Source organism: Gavia stellata, chromosome 3, assembly GCF_030936135.1.
Source record: "Gavia stellata isolate bGavSte3 chromosome 3, bGavSte3.hap2, whole genome shotgun sequence".
Taxonomy (NCBI): Eukaryota; Metazoa; Chordata; class Aves; order Gaviiformes; family Gaviidae; genus Gavia; species Gavia stellata.
In genome coordinates this window covers 55,916,553-55,938,262 of record NC_082596.1, presented here as the reverse complement: position 1 = coordinate 55,938,262, position 21,710 = coordinate 55,916,553, and the positions used below count along the sequence as shown (strand labels likewise).

At 36.2% G+C, this 21,710-nt stretch overlaps 1 protein-coding gene across 1 annotated transcript in view; it reads left to right on the top strand.

Annotated features, from left to right (window-relative positions):
* LAMA1 (laminin subunit alpha 1) overlaps positions 1-21,710 on the top strand; it is an 84,664-nt gene that overhangs the window by 49,109 nt on the left and 13,845 nt on the right. Inside the window, exons 34-51 of the mRNA XM_059815631.1 lie at positions 2,447-2,545; positions 3,527-3,638; positions 3,803-3,965; positions 6,286-6,496; positions 6,738-6,854; positions 6,942-7,105; positions 8,221-8,359; positions 9,520-9,613; positions 10,954-11,061; positions 12,957-13,139; positions 13,460-13,614; positions 15,343-15,486; positions 16,291-16,424; positions 16,670-16,820; positions 17,351-17,475; positions 18,442-18,592; positions 19,709-19,853; positions 20,469-20,610. Of these exons, the coding sequence (XP_059671614.1) occupies positions 2,447-2,545; positions 3,527-3,638; positions 3,803-3,965; positions 6,286-6,496; positions 6,738-6,854; positions 6,942-7,105; positions 8,221-8,359; positions 9,520-9,613; positions 10,954-11,061; positions 12,957-13,139; positions 13,460-13,614; positions 15,343-15,486; positions 16,291-16,424; positions 16,670-16,820; positions 17,351-17,475; positions 18,442-18,592; positions 19,709-19,853; positions 20,469-20,610 (2,537 nt within the window). The remainder of the gene's footprint in view (positions 1-2,446; positions 2,546-3,526; positions 3,639-3,802; positions 3,966-6,285; positions 6,497-6,737; positions 6,855-6,941; positions 7,106-8,220; positions 8,360-9,519; positions 9,614-10,953; positions 11,062-12,956; positions 13,140-13,459; positions 13,615-15,342; positions 15,487-16,290; positions 16,425-16,669; positions 16,821-17,350; positions 17,476-18,441; positions 18,593-19,708; positions 19,854-20,468; positions 20,611-21,710) is intronic.

Here is a 21,710-nt window from a genome sequence, read left to right as displayed (position 1 = left end):
ATAGATCTTGAGGCTGTTCCCCTAGAGTCCTCAGGAGGAATGGGTCAGGCAGGCTGCTTCTCCATTAGCCAGCATGTCTGGGATGTAGCAGTTTGCTTTCCTTTTGGTTGTGTGACAGGCTAAGTGCCTTACTCTGTCCTCCATCTCAGGACACAAAAGCCAGGTAGAATGTTTCAGTGTTGGACACTTTCAGGCTGCTTGTGGCAAACCTTCCCTCCAGCTCCTCTCCCCCTTAAACAAAGCATGAAATACCCCATTTTGTGGTTCTAGAGGGTCATTTGTTGTTGCTGGGTATTGAGTTCATGTGGTTTCTGCGCAAAGCCAGAGATAAACAGAATCCTCCCAACTTATAACCACTAAAATATGCACATTTATTGATAGAAGTCTGCTCAGCAATAAGTCAAGCAAGACAAGCTCCAAGACAGAAGCAAAGATACCTTCTTTGTATTCTACCATATCACAACAAAATCAAAATAATTTGAGACTTCTTGTACTGCTGGCATGGCAAATTAAGAGTTTGAATTAAAATTTCTTCTATTTAAGATGTAAGGCAGACTGAATTCCAATCAATGTACTTCAAAATGTTAATAATGACACTATCTGAAGGCAAACTTGATTAAATGACATGTTTATGCTTCAGCAGAGATACTCTTATCCTTTAGTTTTAGTTGGTAACATTTTACTTATAAAGCTTCAGTTATGCTTCTCTTATGTCATAAGGCCTAAACATACTGAATTATTGTAATACTTCAAGGATACAATTGACTTGCTTTCTGTAATTGTTTTGTGTTTGTATAGGAGCATCATTTCCTGGAACTATAAACATTATTCAATAGGTGGCTTTTATTTAGCACTTTAATTATAAAACAAAATCAAATATTATGTAAGAATAAAAGCAATTTAAGTTTTTCCTTTAGTACCTACATTTTTTATATTAAAATCAAATCAAAGCCAGCTGTGAGTCTCTTGAAAGTGGGATGCTAAAAGTGATATAAACCCACTTGTGACTATGATGTCAGTTCTGTTTATGTAACGTCACAATGTTCTTTATACAACTTAATCTTGAGGGTAAGTTGGTAGTCTCGTAATCTTTCTCTGCTTGGAAGCAGGTATTCCCCTCTTTCTGGCTAATCAAAGATTACCTTCCCTTTTGCCTTGTACCAAAGTAACTGTAGCTGGAAGCCAGAAAATCCCCAAGTTTATTTATGTGAATTACCTATCTTCCCTGAAGGTCTGTCCCCTGCACTGTACTGCGTCCTTGCCTCATGCTGGTCACTCAGAAACTCTAGTATTTCCTCTTTTCTATGCATTAGGTGTGAGTCTTTCAATAATGAGGAAGTTATCAAATCAGATTGTCTACTCCTCATTGCTTTTGCATGTCCAGTCCCCCTGAGGACTTCAGTGGTTCTGTTTTTCTAATAAAAGCCTCCTGCTTTACTCCTGTCATACCTAGAAATACTTGCTGTCCCATTCTGGGTTTTTGAACTGGGCTTTTAAAGAAACTTTGCTGTGCTTTATCCCAGGAGGCTCAAGAGCTTCAGCTTCTGTTTTTCTTGTTCTTCTCTCATCCTGAGGAAAAGACTTTGAAATTTCCATTTGACACAAGGCTGTTTGATAATCCTGTGTATTATTTCTTTAAAAAGTTGGGCAGAATGATACTTACTATGGTATTTACAATGGTTGTCTCTGAAACAGCTGAAATCTGAAAATAACCTTTCCCAGACTTGCTTTCTTTGTAAGAGATGCCTTAAGTTTCTTTGCATCTTTAGAGAAGTGGTATTCTGTTGGAGGCCTTGACTGTATCAAATATGATACACTTGGGTACAATGGCCTATTTATTGCCATATAGAGCAGTTTTGAGTTGACCTTGAAGCCAAATACAGCCTATTATTCTCTCTTATTGGTGAGAGGATCCGCAGGGCTGCTTGTGTTAACTTGCCATGTCTGGAGGGCCAAAATCCTGAACTCCTGAGTGCCATGCACTGGGTTTTGACTTGGAAACATAGAGCTCTGCAGGGTCATCCTCACAGATACATCCTAGATGCAGCTGTTTTGACAAGACCAGCTGCTGATACAGTAGCAGCTGTGGGACTGGATGGAAGCATTAAATGTGATGGGCTTTGGAACTCCTTAAAGTAGCTTATTTGGGCAGCTCAGATTGTGGTGAAATCGAGAATCAGGAAAGCAGAAATTATGCTTCCTTCTTATAACTCGATTGAAAGTACAACATGGTTGGATCCTTGTTTCCTTATTTAAAGAAATGACACACTTCGTTGCATGAACTGTGTGTATGAAATTACTTTATCATCTTATGTGCTTTGCAAATCAGTAATTTAAAACATAAATAATCTAAATAGTGTGCATAGTTATTTTCTTCCCGGAACTTTTCTGGACTCACAACAAAGTCCTTAAGAAGAAACAACACACTGTAATGTGTTTCTTATAGGGGTCTATAGTTCCTAGAGAAGATTCAGCTCACTCATTAGCTACAACAAAAGAAAGTCTTCTGAGTTTATCAGGAGGAATTGATCAGCTGCATGAAGAGGTAGGTGCTGGCTTCTTTATTCTTAGCCTTTCTGGAGAAATCCTGTGAAATTTCATAGCATGGTACATAAATGCCAGAGACCTGTTTAGAAATTATTTTAAATCTATAGAGTTCAATGAAAGGATTCAGTCCATTCTGTAGTCTTTCTGAGGAGGGGAGTTAATTGGTCTGTGGAATTCTTCTGCAAACTACAGTGTTTTATTATTTTGTACAGGAGATTTACATAGTTTTTGTTGAAGTTCAGAAGATTTTTGTACTGTGATCATTTAAGGCCCTAAAACTGGAGAAAGCGAGATACTTTATTCCCACTGGTTTTAACAAGTGGAGCTTATTCAAAATTATGTCATAGCTCAATCTTCACCAAAAAGTCTTTGATACCTATAGTATTGTGTTTAAAATTATCTCAGCAGAAATAAATCTGTTGAAAATCCACATGAAAAGTAGACAACATTTGTATTCTTTATTCAGTTTTAATACAAGAAAAATTGTAGGTAGAAAACTGACAATAGTACTTCAGCCATTAGATTTCATTTGCTGACCATGCACACCTACAATTTTCTGACCATGTATATGTAATTAACTAGGTGCTTGCGCTAACAGTGGTGTTATTGCTAAAACTGATGTACCCAGAAGAGTGATTTTTTTGAGGATACATTATCTGTAGCTAAAAAAATATGTAATGATTACTTTGTTAAAGAAATAGTTTTGGTAGTTATCATCTTACTGATTATGAAAATAATTGATAACACAATTCTTCACTGATATCAGAGGCTGGAACTTTCAATATAATTAAGGCATCTGCAAGCATGGAAGCATCAGAGATTTATGAATCAACTAGGTCTACCTTATCAAAAAACAGTGTTTCCTCTCACAATGTATTCTCAACACTGAGGAAAAAAGTGTAAAAACCATACACAAATGTAATGAATTAACCAGTGTTTTAGGAGAACTGTGAAAGATTATCTCTGATTTGTATTCTAGTCGTCTAGATTTTTGAAAAAAGCTTGGCAGCTTAACACAATGACTCAGGAAACCAGGAATAAAAGTCAAGAACTGCCTGGATTTATTGACACAGTACATACAACCATCAAAGGTATCCTGCTTTTAAGATATTTCTGCTTGTTTACAGAATTTAGAAGGGTATTTCCTGCACAACTCTTAAAGAACTATTTACATGGAAAGTGCTGTAGTTATACAGGGGGTTCACATATATTCTTTTTTTAATGGTATGACTAAATTGTTTACTTTCCTACTTAGTACTTGCTGAAGTTGCTATGTCACTAAATGAAACACTGGGCCTGGATCTCCCGCTGTCAAATGCTACATCTCAGAGCCTGCAGGATGATATATCTTCCCTTTTGGATGCATTGCGCAAAAAAGATTTTGTTCAACAGCATCATAATGCTACCAGTGTCCTAAAGTAAGCCTGTTCTACTGAAAACTTTATTTCGTGTATGTCTGTACTATGCAATACTGCCTTTTGGAGAGATATCTGGAGAAACATGGTGCCATAATAAGAGGCAGTGTGATGAATAACTAGCCCAGGTGGAGCTATATGAACTCTGAATTTGGAGTTACATTATTTGAAGATATTTGGGCATCCCACCTGATACTAATGTAGCCGAAACCTGTTCATTTGGACGTGATACAAAATTCCATTGCAATAAGTGAAAAGACTCACTGTTTGCAGTTTGATTCAGATCTGGCCCTAATACACATCTCCTTGTTGCTTTTGGCTAGGAGACGTTGTAAAACTGTCTCAGTCAATTGCAAGCCCAGGACGTGTCAGGTCTGCTGAAGGACGTGACAATTTATTGTCACTGGAATACGTATCGCATAGATTTGCAAATGAAACCAAGGCACTTTTTTCAGTATTCTGAGCCACTGCTTAGGGATTGTATTCCATTGTCTTGATTTGTTCCCAGTTAAAAGGCTATTTTAAAATGGCTTTTTTATTCATTATTTATTAGTGTTTATTGCCAGACTTGGCAATATAAAACATTGACTGTTCCAACAGTCAGAAATTTTTTTGTTCCAACTTCAGAAATAGTAAGTATTGCCCTAGCCCACCAAACAGTGTAAGAATGTTAACATTGGCTTCAAGGGACAAAGATTTAGACCAGAAAGGAATATTTCTGAAAATCTGACTTTTCTTAAGCGCTTTGGATTAGGCAGGTTAGAATGTTTATGCTGGTAGCATATCTGATTTTGTTCAACAGACTCCTGTGCTTGTTGTTGTACCGAATATTAAATTGTACAGAAGCTAACTGGACTAGGAATGTACCATTTATTCTCATATTTATTAGGAACTTCAAATAGCTTTTTTTGCACTTACAGGAATGTCTCAAAATGTCCTGTTGCATAGTAACAGAATGTTCTGACTTTCAACATCAGCTTTTGAGCTGTTATACAATCAACTTTTTCAATTACAGGCTTTGTTGAAATTCCTGGAAGTTCTCTGATAAGTGTCCTTTGACAGATTGAAGAAGAGAGTTAATAAGGTTTATAAGATTGTTTGCTCTGCAGAATTTATCACGCAATGCAGCTGTAAATTCAGAACTGATTTAAATAAGCAGCTTGACAGTGCATTTTTCAGGGAGCAGAAGTTACCACATGGCTCACAGTGGACTGAGCTTGTGATGACATACTGTTAAGCAATGTTCGTAACTGAGGTCTCCGTATATTTGTCATGTAAGGCAAAGTTCCCAAATCATTTGAAATATAACCTTTTTGCTTTACACTGAAATAGAAGCCATTACTGTCTGTAAAATACTTTTTCTTGTAACTTTTTTAAGGCTGTGGCTTCTGAGTGTAAGGACTCTGAATTACCAGTTTTAAGAAATACATGCAAATGCACATCTGCTATTCAATAAGAAAGATCGAATGTGTTTTGCTGTATATAATTGTGAAGTAAACTAGGTTTCTTTTGCTTTGGCTAAAGATCCATATGATTTGAAATGTGATTAAAGGGGACAAACATTTATGTAAAAGTATCATTACAGGAGGTGCAGCATGCAGCATATGTGCTGAAACAAAGAGAAACAACGGAATAGACTTTCAGGATCATTTTCAGTTCAATTCCTTCAATACTGGAAAGTGCTCAAACAGATGCAAATATTCCCAAATAGAACAGCTGAAGCGATTAACAACTGACAAATTTGGGGATATTTGATATTTCACAGATAATGTCTGTTACTGATTTCAAAAGATAAGTGCAGAGATTGCTCATTTCAGTGTCCATTTTAATAAAGCTATTTATTTTTATTTCATATTTAAAGTTTTCAGGACTCTTGGATATATGTCTTTAAGTTCTGGTTACTTGTTTCTTTCCAGTGTCAATCCTCATAATTGATGTTTTGATCCTACATTCAAAATACGAATCACCACAATTAAGACATAGAGCAGTCCCAGAGGGATATTTCACAGAGGGTTTTGATGTGGGGGATGTCCCAAATAAGTCCAAGCAAACGTGATTTGTCCTAGCCCCTTTCCCCTCTAGTCACCACATACTAAGTTTATAAACTGTATTCCTGCCCTCTCCCCCAGGCAGTCATCTTTTTGTATGGTAAGATGAGTAACTAAGCTAACGTGTATGCATATTATTATAGAAAAAAATTGAAGGCTTTTGTTAGAAGATGCATTTAAATTAATTTCACATGACCCCAATTTCTCCTCAAGAAATCCATGCCTAAGTTTCTCCTTTGCCATTTATTTATTTTTCTGATTCCTCTCTTTGTCAGAGCTGCAGAAAAGTTGTTGATCCGGGTTCGGAAAGAATATCTTAAGCCCCAGCAGGAGCTTGCTGAGCTAAAAAAGGATGTAAGCCAGCTCTTATCAAAGCACAACAGCAGACTGCAAGATGCCCAGGATCTGGTGAATACGGCGCTTGCTAACATCAATGAGACCAATCGCTTGTTTCCTCTTATCTCTAGCAACCTGGCAGAGTTAAATGTAAGACTGGGCAATCAGTGTTGTTGCATAAGGAATATCAAATATGAAATTGTGTTTAAAAGCTGCTTTTTAGACTTTAATAAATTTGTGCATGTTTAAACATGTTAATATATGCCATACCTTAAAAACTCAAAGGAAACCAGACCCGGTTTGAAAACCAAAAACTGATTATGTAATGTGTGAATTCATCTGCACTAGCTGACTTTACAGACTACTATAAAACACTTGATTTATGCTATAGGACAAAAAGCTGAGTGTAAAGGAAGGTGAAGAAGTCTCAACCATGCTCATTAAAGAAGGGAAGGTCCTAGTGAATGTTGCTGCTGCTGTTGTCCAAGATGTAAAGAACTCTACATCTGTAAGTTCTTAAGTTTTAACATCCTCTTTGACACCATCAGGTGTATTTTGCTATTGAAAAAAAAGAGGGAAATATTTTGTTGTGCAGAACCTGGAGGTCCACCAGGATGGGTTAGTCCTATGGAGCACCAAACTGCGACACCACGTGGATGAACTGGTGATGCAGATGTCTGTGAGAGGAGTGCTTGACCTGGTATACAGAGCTGAGGACCATGCCGCCCAGTTCCAAAGACTTGCAGATGCACTAGAGAGGTAGGAAACTTGACAAATACAAAATCAGGAGAGATTTACAGTAGTGACTGTCAGAATTCATTTAAATAGGTAGTAGCTTAATCCACTGCCCCAGGCAGGGACGTTGGACTAGATGATCTTTAAAGGTTCCTTCCAACCAAAACCATTCTACGATTCCAAGATCAATTTTTATTCCCCATTTCATTTCGAGTGCTTTTTACTTTTAATGCAGTGTACCTTTATTTAAATGATATAGAGGGGGTTGATTAGTCTTGAATTTTATGTGGCTGATTTACACAGTAACTAGTAAATTATTAAATGCTCAGTGAGTATATCATGGTATGACTTGAAAAGCTTCTGGTCTGCGTATGAATACTTCTTGACGATGTATCTCTGAACCTCATCAAGGAGCTATTCCTGCTATGCCTGCATTATTGTTGCTTTCAAAGCATCTTGCAGAAATGAGTGGGTTGCAATCTCAAATCCACTCTTAGAATTTGGGAAGCTGGGAATTCATTCTGGTGGAAATTAATCTTCTGTCCCAGGAATCCTTCTAGGATTCTTGCTGTTTTGTTTTTTAAAGTCAGCAGATGTGTGTTAAAAACTAAATCATATCAGACTGGAAAATTTACATGTATTTTAAGTTTGAGAACAGAAAATTTTGCTCTGAGTAACACTGAGTAACTCTGACATCACTGCAGCCAGATAAATTCAATAAAGCAAAATTTAATACAGAATAGCTTTCAGATGCTTATAATTTCATCCTAGGTTCTGTATTTCTCTACTTGGCTTCTGAGCTCCACCTAGGAACCTGTTTCTGTTCTGTTTAGGCGATGTGATTTGTTTGTTCTTCATACAAAATGTGACTTAAGTGGCTTTATAAATTAAAAAACTGACCATAAACAAAAAGAAATAAAATGGAAAAAAAAAAAATTAAAACCTTCTTTGAACTGATTTTTTCAGTTCAAAACAATGAAGGTAAAGCCCCTTATGCAACATAAGGGGGCAAGTTGTGCTCATTTTTTCAGAGTGTATTGTGTATTCTAGAAAGATGTGCATGTTGTAACTGAAGACATGGAATTTAGTGCTTAAGATACTCTCATGAAAAGAGAATTACTTGTTAATTCTCTATTTAGTGGCCTCTCTAGAGTAAGAAATTTGACTCTGAACACAACTGCAGCTGTCTACACCCACTCCGTCATTAAAAGTGTGATTGAAAGAACAGAGAGTTTGGCAGATGATACATCTAGAGTTGTGAATGGCCCCTTGGATTTAGTAAGTATCAATATTAGTATGTTAACTAATGTCGTTCCCTTTCTCATTTTGGAATATTTGTTCTAATTGTTTTTGCTCTTGCTGAAACTTGGGTCTTCTTGATGGAGGCATGTATGGCAGCCTGTCCTACCCGCTAATATATACTGTATCCTGAATCTGTACTCCGAGGCAGTAACGATAACAGATTTCCTGTTCTGTTTACCTTGCTTTTCTCTCTGCCACAGTACCATTTACCGGGGTTTTTTTTTTGTTGGTTTTTTGAATGTCTAATGCATGGTTAGCTGGACTGGACTTGATTGTGAGTGTTTGTATCGGTCATCTGACCTGCTTTCCTGCAGAACTTAAGTTCCCAAACCTCTGGTGCTCCCTTCCATCTTTTGGGATTATTCAACCATCTCCTTATTTGACGTGTCCTTCCATTTCTATGTACGTACTGCCAAACACAACTATTCTGCTTAGTCGAGGACATTTCATAACCAAATGTATGTTTGTCTCATCTGCCATCGCTCTGCCTTGCAAGATTATCAGGTTGTTATTGAAACAGAAGATTAAAAAGCCCTGACCAGTTACCAGTCTGACCTTATTACTTTCATATTATTCTATTTCTCCCCCCTTTTATCTCTCTCTGCTTTTCATGATTGTAAACCCAAGGAAGCAATGGGCTATGTTTTACAAGTGTCATGCACATTATGCCTGGAGAAAAAAAAAATGTGACAATGCATTTACATGATAGTGATCAAAATAGTTGGCATTGTTTTGTGAGCTTGTATGTTATTTTATAGCACTCTGTCTTATTAAAGCTTTGTACAGCATGCATCCTCCAAGGTACTTTTCCAGATTTTCCAGTTGGAGAAATGGATTAAAAGAACACTTTAAAGACTGCTATTTTGAGATATCAGTAGCAGTGTTCAAACTAGAATTTAGTAGGTTTTGTTTCAGTCATGTTTTTTATTAACTCACAAAGAGATTCAGTGTCACATTCTTGGACAAATGATTGCAACTTGTATTTTTCTTAATTGGTGCTTAATAAGGTAATAAATAAAATATGTCATAAATAATGAGAATGTTCAATAACTTTTAGTAGACATCCACAGATACTTAAATGTTTTAGTTGAATTTCTATTTTTCATAAGTGGCAACTGATGTCTGTGTTTTTTCAGCCAGAGGAGTCTCTTAGTCTTCTTGGAAAAGAAACTCTACTGCTTAGCTCCAAATTTCAGAATGAAGCTAAAAATCTGAAGAAAAAAAGTGATGGTCAGTTCTTTAGAGTTCACATTTCTGCTTCTATTTATTTTTCTATATCTTGTTTTGTGGTTTGTTTTTTTGGTGTGGTTTGGGGTTTTTTTTGTTTGTTTGGTTTTTTAAATTACTATAGCTAAGGTAAAATATTGCATATGCCTATATATGTCTATATATATATTTTCATACAATTAAGATGAATCTGTTATGGAGCCATGTAGTATTTTACTGTTTTGGTTAAGAATATAATTTTTCTCTGTAAACATTTAAAAAATTGGCCTTCACTACCTCATTTACCTCCAAGCGATACTTTTATTTAAATGGCTCTTTTCCCAAATGTTATGAATTAAATCATTAGGGATTGTGCAGTAGATGAAGAACAAACACAATTCGTGAAGAAATCCACTAATTCAATTTTATCCAATAAATCATGGATTACACAAGTATGTAGGTTGATACATTTAAATCATAATAATTTTTACTTGTTCCTTCTACACAGTTGAAATACAGTAAGAAGCTGAACTTTTTTTGTCTGTACAAAGTGCCTTTTGGCTTAGAGTCCCTTTTGGCTTAGAGTCCCTCTAAAAATTCCAAAATCCTTTTGTTTTTTTATTACTCCAAAGATCTCAGCAAGGCATTGAAGTCTGAACCATGGAAGTTCAAAAGCATTTTGAACATAGGATTTGTGTAGGAGCAGAGGCTGGCCCTAAGTGAAATTTTGGAGAAAATTGGACAGAAAGTGAATGTTTCACAGAGATATAGTAACTGTAAAATGGTCTTTGCTTTTAATATCAATGGCTTTACAAATACGTATATATTTTATGTAATTCAGATGGACAGAATACATACCTTTTTTGTTCCTTCTGTTCTACATATTTTTATTTCTAGTGAGAGGATTCTGCAAACGAATCACAAATAAGTAAAAGAAAAATACTACTTTGGCTCCTGTCAGATATCGCAAAAAGTGAAGAACATCATAAAAATGATAAGAGTTCAAAGTCATGGAATCTTTTTAATTTATAGCCTTTTCCTAACGATGTTTCTATCAATTCAGTTTGGCCCAAAAGGATAACTTTGAATGGAAAAGTTCCCACAAGAGCTTATCTGTGCATACTTGCACAGATGGAATTGGCCAAAAAGGATAACTTTGAATGGAAAAGTTCCCACAAGAGCTTATCTGTGCATACTTGCATTCATTTTGCATTCCTGTTTGCAAAATGCTCTTTCTGTTGAAAAAACCAAAAAAGTTCCATTGATTAAATAAGTAAGTGCTTGTTATCCCTGTACATAGGGATTGTGTGGGTTGTACGGTATTTGTTTATGCATAGAAAAATCACAGTTATTTCTCCCAATAGGCCTTTTATTTGGATTGAATGGATTGAACAAAAAGGTAGAAAAGATTCAGGAAAGTACTAATAAAATTGTCAACCAGCTTAATGATTCCCTCAGAGCATTGCCTAATGGTAAGTGAAATTTATATTGACGTTCTTGTTATTACAGAACTGTCTAGTACAATTGTAATAGTCCTGTTCAATGTCTGACTGCAGAGATCTAGCAATAAACTATACTGGAGACTCATTTAGCTTTCCTTACAAGGAATATTTTCCATTTTTTTAGTAAACCCATGAAACCTAACTGGGTTATCATATAAGGTCTGTAGTCTGATTCCCATTTCACAATGCTGTAAAGCAGGAGGGGCTCTGAAAGCAATATAATTACACTGATATGAGAAGAGAGTGAAGTCCTAGAATATTTAATCCCACATGGAGAGAAACTTCCATATGGAACTGTGAGGTTTTGCTTTCTTTTGATAGCTTGTTTCAAAATTGTTTATACTGCGCTGTGAATCTTATCATCTGCATCTAAATGTTTTCTTGTTGTAAATGGTGACTTCATTTAACCGATTAAAATGTTCTTTCTGTGTTTTTCCAAAACAAAAGAATTCCCTTTAAAAAAGAAGTCATTATTTTGGATAAAGGCAAGACCTAGAGTTCACAGAAACTAATAGAGAAAATGTCTTTGAAGTTGTGAATAAGAGGGTCTGAAATACTTTGCCAACATTAATAATGTTTTTTTTTAAGGTAGAAAACCACTCATAAAGACGTCCTGCCTGGGTTATTGGTTTGTCTGTCCAGATTAGAATGCTAAGTCCAAAGCTTTAAAATACCTGTTTTACAACTTAGGCTCTTCTCTCACACTAAAGGATGATATTAGTAATAAAGTTACGCTGGATATTAATTGCAGGATGCTATCTAGCATAAAGCTGCACATTGAAAATTAAGGTGCTATTAAAATCATAGGACTGTCCTCCTTAACTCACAGCTTAACATTGTTTGATTTCAGTTTTCCTTTTTTTTTTTTTTTTAAATCTGGGCAGACATTCATGGTGGCATTGCCCTCTGTGTAGGGTACTGGTGGTGAAGAAGGATTCCTGTAGAGCTAAGTCAGGCCTTTTGTGCCAGCTGCAGCATCTTCCCACTATTCTGGCACAGGGGGGTATAAGGGGAAGGCTGAGATTGGGAGTGGTGCACTCACTATATAAGTGATCGTAGCCCAAAGCAAAGGGTGTAATAGACCTTCTGCCTCCCCAGCTTTCTGTAGGATTCAAAACATAAGTCTCAGACAAGTGACTCTGGGTGCCAACACTCATTCAGGGAACTTAAACACTATGAGCCTGATGTATTCATATAATCTTGCTGTTGAGATAGGCAGAATCAAGTTATCCATCACTGCATTCTGTGTCTGTATTGTATTCAGAGCTGGTTATGAAAAATAAAACATTTCTCCTAGAATTCAAAACTTGGATTAATCAAGTCTTTGGATCAAAAGACTTGAAAATCTGAACTGACGAGCCTTAATTAAAATTGCTGCAAATTCTACTATTTATATACGTGTGTAATATATTTTATTATTATATACTTCTGTGTGTGTGTATGAACAAATGTAACTACATCTATAGCTATATCCATATCTGTATCAGCAGCTTGGAAACATTTACCGTGTTTTTTGTTCAGGGCCATAGCCATGGCCATTTTCCAACTTAATAACTGGGCGAGAGGAGTTGCACCAGCCTCCTGGCACTTCAGTTTCACAGAAGGTAAACTTCCCACTCTAAGCCACAATGCGTTCAACAGTTACGCAAAGTTAGGTCAAGTAAGTCTTGGTTTGGAGCTCCCCTCACAGACTGAAGAATACAAACAAACAAAAATATAACTTTTACTATGAGAGGGATGTAACTGACAGCATTTCTAGTGTTTTGACTCTGTTTGTAACTGTGGTGTTATGAAGCCAGGCATTTATTACTCCCAAGTATGTATGAAAGCTGTGCATTTTTTTTAACCTGGGAACTGTGTTTCAGATACAAGGAAATACATGCTTGAGGTGAAAGAGCTGGCTGTGTCTGCAAACACCAGTGCTGTGGTGGGTTTAAGGCACTTTGGGGATTTCAGTCAAAAGCTGCTGAATACTTCTTCTACATTGTCCCGAGTTAATGACACATTGAGGAAAACTAGTGAACTTATAACTGATTCATCAAAAACTGGTAAGTTTGCTGCTTCATTACTCTTTAGAAATGTCACTGCTTGCAGAAGCAGTGCTAATATTCAGTTTTAATAGGCATTAAATATGAGTCTGATGGACTGAAATTTTCTTCCTAATTCAATAAAAATGTGCTAACTTTTAAAAAGACCTCTAGAGGAGTCACATGGAATACACTGAAGTATGCATATTCTTTACTGATATTTAAAATTGCTGAAAACAAAATGATTAGAAACAGGCCACCTTGGCTAAGTGTTTCAGCAATGAACTGAACAGTACATGTCTCTTTCAACCTGCCTCAACATTTCATTTCTGTTTTGGCAGCGATCACAGCTGAAAAACAAGTTAAAGAAGTCGAAGCACAAGCAAGTCTTTTATTGGATAGGCTGAAACCTTTGAAAATGTTAGAGGAGAACCTGAACAGAAACCTGTCTGAAATTAAAGAGCTCATCAGCCAGGCCCGCAAGCAGGCAGCATCTGTAAGTTCCATCATCCCAGACTTAACTGGCTTTACTTTCACTTTTAGCAGGGAAGTTCTTTGAGATCAAGATTCTAAAATTTACTGTCCAAGTACCTGGTTGTTCTGGGGACTCAGTGAAGTTCAAGAGCACTGACTGATGCTAAAAGCATACTGGCAAGGCTGTTGGTACATTTTAAAGTTTTAGCTTTGAGTTTCTTATTGCATTTGTGAGTTTGTCAGAACAACGAGGCAGTAATTTATTTACTATTTCCTTTTGTTTCCTATAAAAATAATGAAGTATATTAAGTCAGAAAGCAGAGACATTTTGGTGGGAAAGTGACAAGTAAGGGGATGGTGCTGCCATTCTTTTTAGGACAAGATGTTAATTTCTAAGCTTATTTTAGAGATTGGTGTTGGGTGCCTTCCTATAACATCAAATATCATTACAAATTTTTTAACAAGACTGTTGATTCTATTAATAAAGTTGCTATCTATGCCCTGCAATGTCCATATTCTTTGCAAGAAGCTGTCATGCATCCAGAATACTTTAAGACAAATAATTTACTTGGTTTTTAAATCTCTGCACCCCCCTTAAAGGCAACAAAAGTGAATCAACTGTCCTATGGACCTCATTAAACTGTAAGGGGAATATGAAAATGACTTTGTGCTCAGTAATTTTTGGTATGTCTTTGCCTTTAGTATGGGTATATTATTGTAAGGTTTAGGGAGGTTTTGTTTTAAAATATAAAAGGCTTTCAGTTCTTTTTGCAAATTGGTTATTGCTTCTCTGTCACAGTCTACTGAAACTTAATGAATCCACTGCAGAAAAGAGGGAGTAGTATTTTCTGAAGTGTCATAAACCACAGAGATTCCTGGCAGGGTGAAAAGAAGTATTAGCAAAATCCCTTTTTCCAATTTTGAGTTTGTTCTGTTGTTTTGTAAACTTTTACTAGAGGAGAGAATCTATATATATCTGTGTCTATACGCATATGCACACATGCTTTATGTATTTAGTTTTTACAGACATATTCAATGATGTTGATGAAGTTAAGACTTTTCTGTTAAAACGGTTTTTCTGTCATTATGCTACCACTCTCCTTGGAGTTTGGCTGCATTTAGCTTGAACTGATGTTATATCAGTATACTAGACAGTGTTCAAAGGAGTTAGTGGTATGACAGCAGGAATATGAATTTCTCTACTTAATCTTAAAAAGTTTAACTTGTAATATATTCACAAATGTATTTTTTGAATAGTCATGTAAACTGTGTAAAACTTTGAAATAACCAGTATTATTGCAGACTGTTTGCCTTTTAAATTTTTTAAAAAATTTTTTTCTCTCAACATAGGCTAGAAATTGTTTCCTTTTTTTTCCCCCAAAAGGTTTTGAATTTCTGTATCTTTATTTTCTGATATTTTTACAGTGGCTTTTACTACTATATGGCTTCTGACCCAAGATTTTTTGTTATTTTCTAAGGTATTTGAATAGTTTAATTTAGTGGCTTCAAATCTCCTAATTGAATGAGTGAATTATGCCAGATTTCATTCTTTTCTATTTGAGAATCTCTTTGTCAAGTGATACCTAGGAGACTGCTAAGATCTAACTGAGGTAGCAATACTTAATTTGCATGAAAGTGTCTCAGCAAATGGCTTGCATTTGTTGGTCAGAAGCTAAGTACATATTCCAGAAATATGTGCTGTGTACACTGAGACTTGTTTAGATTCCATTTCTTCCTTCCCCCTCCCCAGATTAAAGTTGCAGTATCAGCAGACAGAGATTGCATTCGTGCTTACCAACCCCAAATTTCATCTACGAATTACAACACCTTAACACTCAATGTGAAAACTGGTGAACCAGATAACCTCCTTTTCTACCTGGGTAGCAATGGAAAGGTAAGTTTCTGGTGTACAACATTTACTGAAGGTGATGGTAGTCAAATGTTTTAAATTACTGTATGTATGGGTTTTCTTGCTTGATTTCAAACTAAGTATCCAAGTGAAGCCTCTTGCAGATGAATGTGTTCACTAGGGGTGGAAATACTTTTGTGCCTTACATGATTCCAGAGATCCTCAAAGGTAGAGAATAAAAGCACCTGATTCCTTAGCATTGCCTCTTGGCCATGTCACGAAACTCCCCTTTACTTTCCCATGCTGTGCGTTAACCTCATGGGGTGTAACGCTCTATGTGATGCTTTCATATAGCATGCTGGGGTATATCAAGCGATTTGCTTTGTATCATAGATAAAGTACTTGAATTTGGCCCTCATGAGCATGGTGCATCCACCTACCTGAAAAGGAGCACGATGGCTCACTGTCACATTGCCCTCTTCTTCCTTCTCTCTGTAATCCTAATAAATGCACAGCTATTAGCTACTTGTGGCATGCTATCATGTGATAGTACTTTTTCACAGACTGGTAGGTCACTTCACATACACTCAGAAGTGCATATTTCTATATGTGTGTGTACCTCACATGTTTTTATATATCTATATGTGTATAAGCTGAGCTTTTTGATTTCCTTAAAAGTAAAAATGAGTAAAAACTTACTGGGCCTGATTTTGCTAAAAGTCAGCTCCTGTAATATGGGATGTAGGGACATGAATCTGAAAAGACTTTCTCAATGTTACATGTTAAATATGCAAAATAGAAACTACACGTTCAATGCCATGTATTAGAATAAGCCCTGCTGTTTTTCAGACAGACTTCCTTGCAGTGGAGATGCGACGTGGTAAGGTAGCTCTTCTTTGGGATTTGGGCTCTGGATCAACAAGAGTGGAATACCCTGATTTTCAAATTGACAACAACAAATGGCACAGAATACATGCAACCAGGTAGTTAAAATGAGAATGGCATAAATGTTGGATAGAAAAATTGATTATTATTGTACTTTAATGAGATGGCTGTATTGTAGAAGTTTCCAGCTCCTTAGTGAATGAACTTGGCATAAACAACAAAAACCATCTTCTGAGTTTTCCAGTGACAAGATTTTTGTTTTCCTTAAAAAAAGAAGCCAATAGCATGAGTTGATTAAGCCTGGTGATTTCTAAAACTATTTATTAGTATTTCTACTTGGCAGGTTTGGAAAAACAGGTACACTCAGCATAGAGGAAATGAACTCCAATCAGAAGCCTTCATCTAAATCTGCAACCTCTCCAGGGACAGCCAGCATACTGGATGTTAACAAATCAACCCTAATGTTTATCGGAGGACTTGGAGGGCAAATCAAGGTTAAATTCTGAGATCAGCATTTTGTAAAATGTTTTTATCATGTTTGAGATACACTTTTGACTTAGAAATAATTGCATGAATTGGTTACTTCATCAAGAAATGCCAGGTACTCTGAACATAAAGCAAAGATGCTATAAGGATATTCTAGTATCCTGAAGTTAATTTTCCCTGGAAATTTTTGCATAAAGTGTTAATCATGTGTGCATGCATGATTTGTAGACATTACACAATGATTTTGTTTTTCGTTTCCTTCTTCCATGCCTTCTTTTAATTTGCCATTGTTATTCATGCCATGAGGCATGTAAGTAGGTCAAGGACATAGTTACTTTACTTTTTTACTTGCTGCAAAACTAATCTATTATGATTTAAATGGTAATTGTTAATAGTTATGCTGAAACATGTTGTTTTATTATGATTTATATCTAACAAAGTTAAGAGTTCAAGGAAAACAACCGAGCACAAATTTGGCTGCATAATTTTCAGAGTACTTAACATTAATTGCATTCATGAAGTATTTCTTGTCTTATAGAAATCACCTGCCGTTAAGGTGACCCATTTTAAAGGGTGCATGGGAGAGGCATCCCTGAATGGCAAATCTATCGGTCTTTGGAACTACGTGGAAAGAGAGGGCAAGTGCAATGGCTGTTTTGGAAGGTATTTTGTCTCACACTCTTTTTTGTAACAGATTTAGAGTAATTTACATCTGCAATATATATTTCTGTGTCAGCTAAAAATAATGAACTCAGACAAATGGCAGTGTTTCATTGATCATCAACTTATAGTTCTGAACACACTAATCTGAATGTGCCAGTGGTGTCAAATAATTTCACTGTACAGAATTTTATCACTTATTAATCACTTTTTCAGAGGAGTTCTATTGCTGTGGTCTATTTTGTGCATTGAAAGTAGGGACTGCCAATGAACCAAACTATTTTGTAATGTTTGCTTTCCAGTAATTTCCAGGAAGACAAATTTATTCTTTCCTAGGATAAGAAACAGTGTAAAGCACTCTTATAAAAAAACTCCATAGCCACTGAGCTTGCTACCATTCTTGTACTCATTGTGAAAGGGGATTGCAGACTGTACTATTTTTATGCTTAAGGAATTGAAAAGAAATATGCTTGACCGTATTCCCTTTTACAGGATGTTTCACATAGAAACAGCAGAGGGTGCTGTTTGATTGTATCAGATATTTTTCACAAGTATTATATTGTGGGGAAAGGGGCTAATAGAACATTTATTGTAAGTGCAATTATGCAGAGCATTTTGATACATGGATGACATGCTTTAAATAAGAGGGTGTATGTTGTAACAATTATTTTTTCCCTTAAGAAATCATTGGGTTTTTCTCACCCATCAGGAAAGAACATTTTTTTATCTTGTATGCATCCTTCCCCATGGCTAAATCATGTATTGTAAGATTCTGTAATGAAAGTGGCCTTTGGTTGAAATCCTTCAGTTATGAATCACATCAAGATTCAAGTCTCTTTCCACACTTTCTAATCATACTGCCTGGGGGCTGCACCAACTGATCTAACTTTTTTTATATTATATATAAAAATAACTGGAAAACCAGAAATCTTCAGTTAACATTTTTAACTCTGTTTTCTAATTCCATAGCCCACAGGATGAGGACACTTCATTCCATTTTGATGGCAGTGGATACTCAGTTGTGGAGAAGGCACTCCGCTCAACAGTGACTCAGATAATAATATTTTTCAGTACCTTTTCACCTAATGGGCTGCTTCTGTATCTTTCTTCAAATGGCACTGTAAGAAAATGGATCAGATTCTAAAGCTGTCAAAAACTATGTTTAGAGCACCTGATGGTTTCTTGCTTTCTTCTTTGTTATTTTTCATTTTACTTATATTAAAACAAGTTATTATCTTTGTCTAGATTATCACCTGTGATTGACATAATAAGCCAAAGGAGTAAAGACAGGAACCCTAGAGATAACTCTTTAGAGCAAATATTCACATATACTAAGGGCAAAATTAAGCAATGAAAAAAATTCTCCATAATTTGTTTTAATTCTAGACTAAAATTAGTGATTACTTAACTACAGGCAAGAAAAAGAAACAGTAGGGACAACAAACTAGTTTTGTTCAGTTGAAGGAACCTTTGCAAAATCTTTTGGAACTGAGCTTGCAGAAGGACAATATAATATTGAGTAGGCATATTGAATTAAATCCATAAGATGGGAATTCAGTAGACTGAAATAAATTAAATAAAACTCTCTGCAACAGCAATATAACCTAGACCCATCTCCAGACCTTCATTGTCATGTCATGCAGTTTACCACATACTTAGCTGGTGGTTTTATTTTCCTGAAGGAGGACAAAGCTTTGTTTAGATAAAGATTGTTTCAGAGTCACTGCATTATTCATTTAGTTTGTTCTGTACCCACTGCCTGAATACATTGCACCATGGTATCTGACTTAAATTTTACAGTGCAGAGGGGGCACTTTTAATAAAATCCAGAAAGTCTTTTTTCACTGTGTGAAGAAGCTCTTTGCTTCTTGCAGAAAGAACATTGTAGTGTTTGATTGTTATGCTAACAGTCAAATCAAATTACTCTCGACTTCATCCAAAAAAAGCAAATGTGACATTTGTTATTTAAACCTTCCTCTGATGAGTTACCGAGCCTGATGATGCGTTTAAGTAAGAATAACAACAAAACAAAAAGGCATCCTTCTGAGGTACATGTAACTTAATTTTCCTAAACATAGCAAAGATAAGTGTCTTGGTTCTAACAATTAGTCTAGGTACAAGAGTTACCAAACCTTTTTCACACAGTAGCTCAAACCTGCTAAGGATGATTCTTTTGGAAGATTTTATTTCCAGAATTTTATCTGTTGTTTGTTTGGTTTGGTTTTTTTCCTCCCAGAGAGATTTCTTGTCCCTTGAGCTTGTTGATGGCAAAGTGAGACTGACTGTTGATCTAGGTTCAGGACCTCTTGCTCTTACAACAGAAAATCGTTACAACAATGGAACATGGTATAAAATTTCATTCAGTCGGAACAAGAAACAAGGTAGGCTACAGACTGAAAAAAACAGGTGTCTGCACATTTACAAATACAAATATCTAAGATAGCCACAGGGAACATCACTGCAACCAAATTTGGTGACTTCCAATGCAGTTTCTTTAGCAGCCACGCCTATGTTACTTGCTGTTAGAAGGATAGCAGTGTAAATCTTGTGCTTGGTTTGGCACATCTTATAAAGAGCAGGTAGTGCAGAAGCTGCCAGACAAAAACATATCAATAGTCTTTAAAGAGTGAAAAATCTTTGTTCAAGTCTATATATCATGTTTTCTGTTCTGCATTTTAATAGCACCTAGTACAATAGTATTTTGGGGCCTATGTTTGGGAAGTAATGCATTACAAATAATACGTGTTAATAGCTACATGAAAATATATATATGAGAATATGTTTAGACTTCCCCAGATTTGGTTTTGTTGGAGAAGAATGAATGTGATTAACAGAATAGCTGGAAGTACAATAAAGTACTCATTCTAAAAATAAGAAGATTGTCCATACACGTTTGAGTCAATGAATACATTTTCCTTTATTAGCGACAAGATTGCCAAGATGGAAGAATGCGTATTCATGTCCTTCTCCAGATCTTTACTCTCTTTTCTTTGCAGGAATTTTGGCAGTCATGGATGCGTATAACCTTAATTATAAAGAAACCAAGCAAGGAGAATCTCCTGGGGTTGCCTCAGACCTGAACCGCTCTGATAAGGACCCAATCTTCATTGGTGGGCTGCCAAGATTGAGGACTGTGAGGTAAAGGGTCCTCTCGCTTTTCCCCCTTTGCTAAGACTCTTGTAAGTAGAGGGAAAGACTTGAACAAAATCTATGTCCACTGAAATTGGTGAAAATCAGTGAAGTCTGAAGTCTTGTTTATGGCCATGTATACCAAAGAATTATCTGTCCGTTGCCTTCAAATTCTAATACGGTGCTTTTCACTGGTAGGTCTGACACTGCAGTTCAGATTAGAAACAAGCTTCTGTTTTTCTCCTCCATGGGTGATTTCCACGACAGCAGCTGCCACAGCAGCTGCCTGCTCTTTGTGTCAGACTGCGGCAAGGATTCAGCACTGCTGCCTGGAATGATGTTCCTTTGATCTCTACCTGTGTGAGCCTTGCGTTTTCCAGCTGGCATTTATGGACAAAACTGCACTTCAGGAGTTCTTGTAATTCAGCTTTGAAACTTGGAACAGAGGAGAAACAACTGTAAACAGATCAACAAAAAACATTACAAATCCATATTTTATAGCATGTCTCTAGTTTATACTTTTTGTATTGCACATCCCTGCTGAACGTGTAAAGTCACATTTCTTCCAGTTGCTTCACTTTGAAAGGATAAACATGGCAAAAGAATATGTAATTAAACTGTCTGCATGCTTTTGACAATAAGGTAAATTCCAGGACAATGTTGGTCTCTGTGCAGTTATTGCAGAGGTACAGACTTGTTAATCGTAGCTGGCATAGCAGCCTGTAAGGGATTATGGCAGGACAGCCGTAGATTTCTCTGACTTAAACCTGGAACCAGATTAGGCATCCTCCAGACTTAAGAAATGAAAAAGAATTGCTAGGTAGTAGAGAGCTACAGTTATTCTCTCACACAGAAGCTGTTACACTTCAGCAGAAGGTTCACCTTGAATTTTTGGAAAATGGCCTGACAGCACAGCACTAAACACTTGTATGTTTCCATTTGAGGGCAATGTTATCTGACTCTTTTTAAGATCGGAATTCATATCTGCTAAGAGTAAAACCCAAATTACCCCTGTTTTCACTTTTCACTTGCACTGGGCTGACTGCATTCTTTAAAACAGATCTCTCTCTTATTGAAGAGAACTTAATCTTTTTTCCCAGGAGATTCCA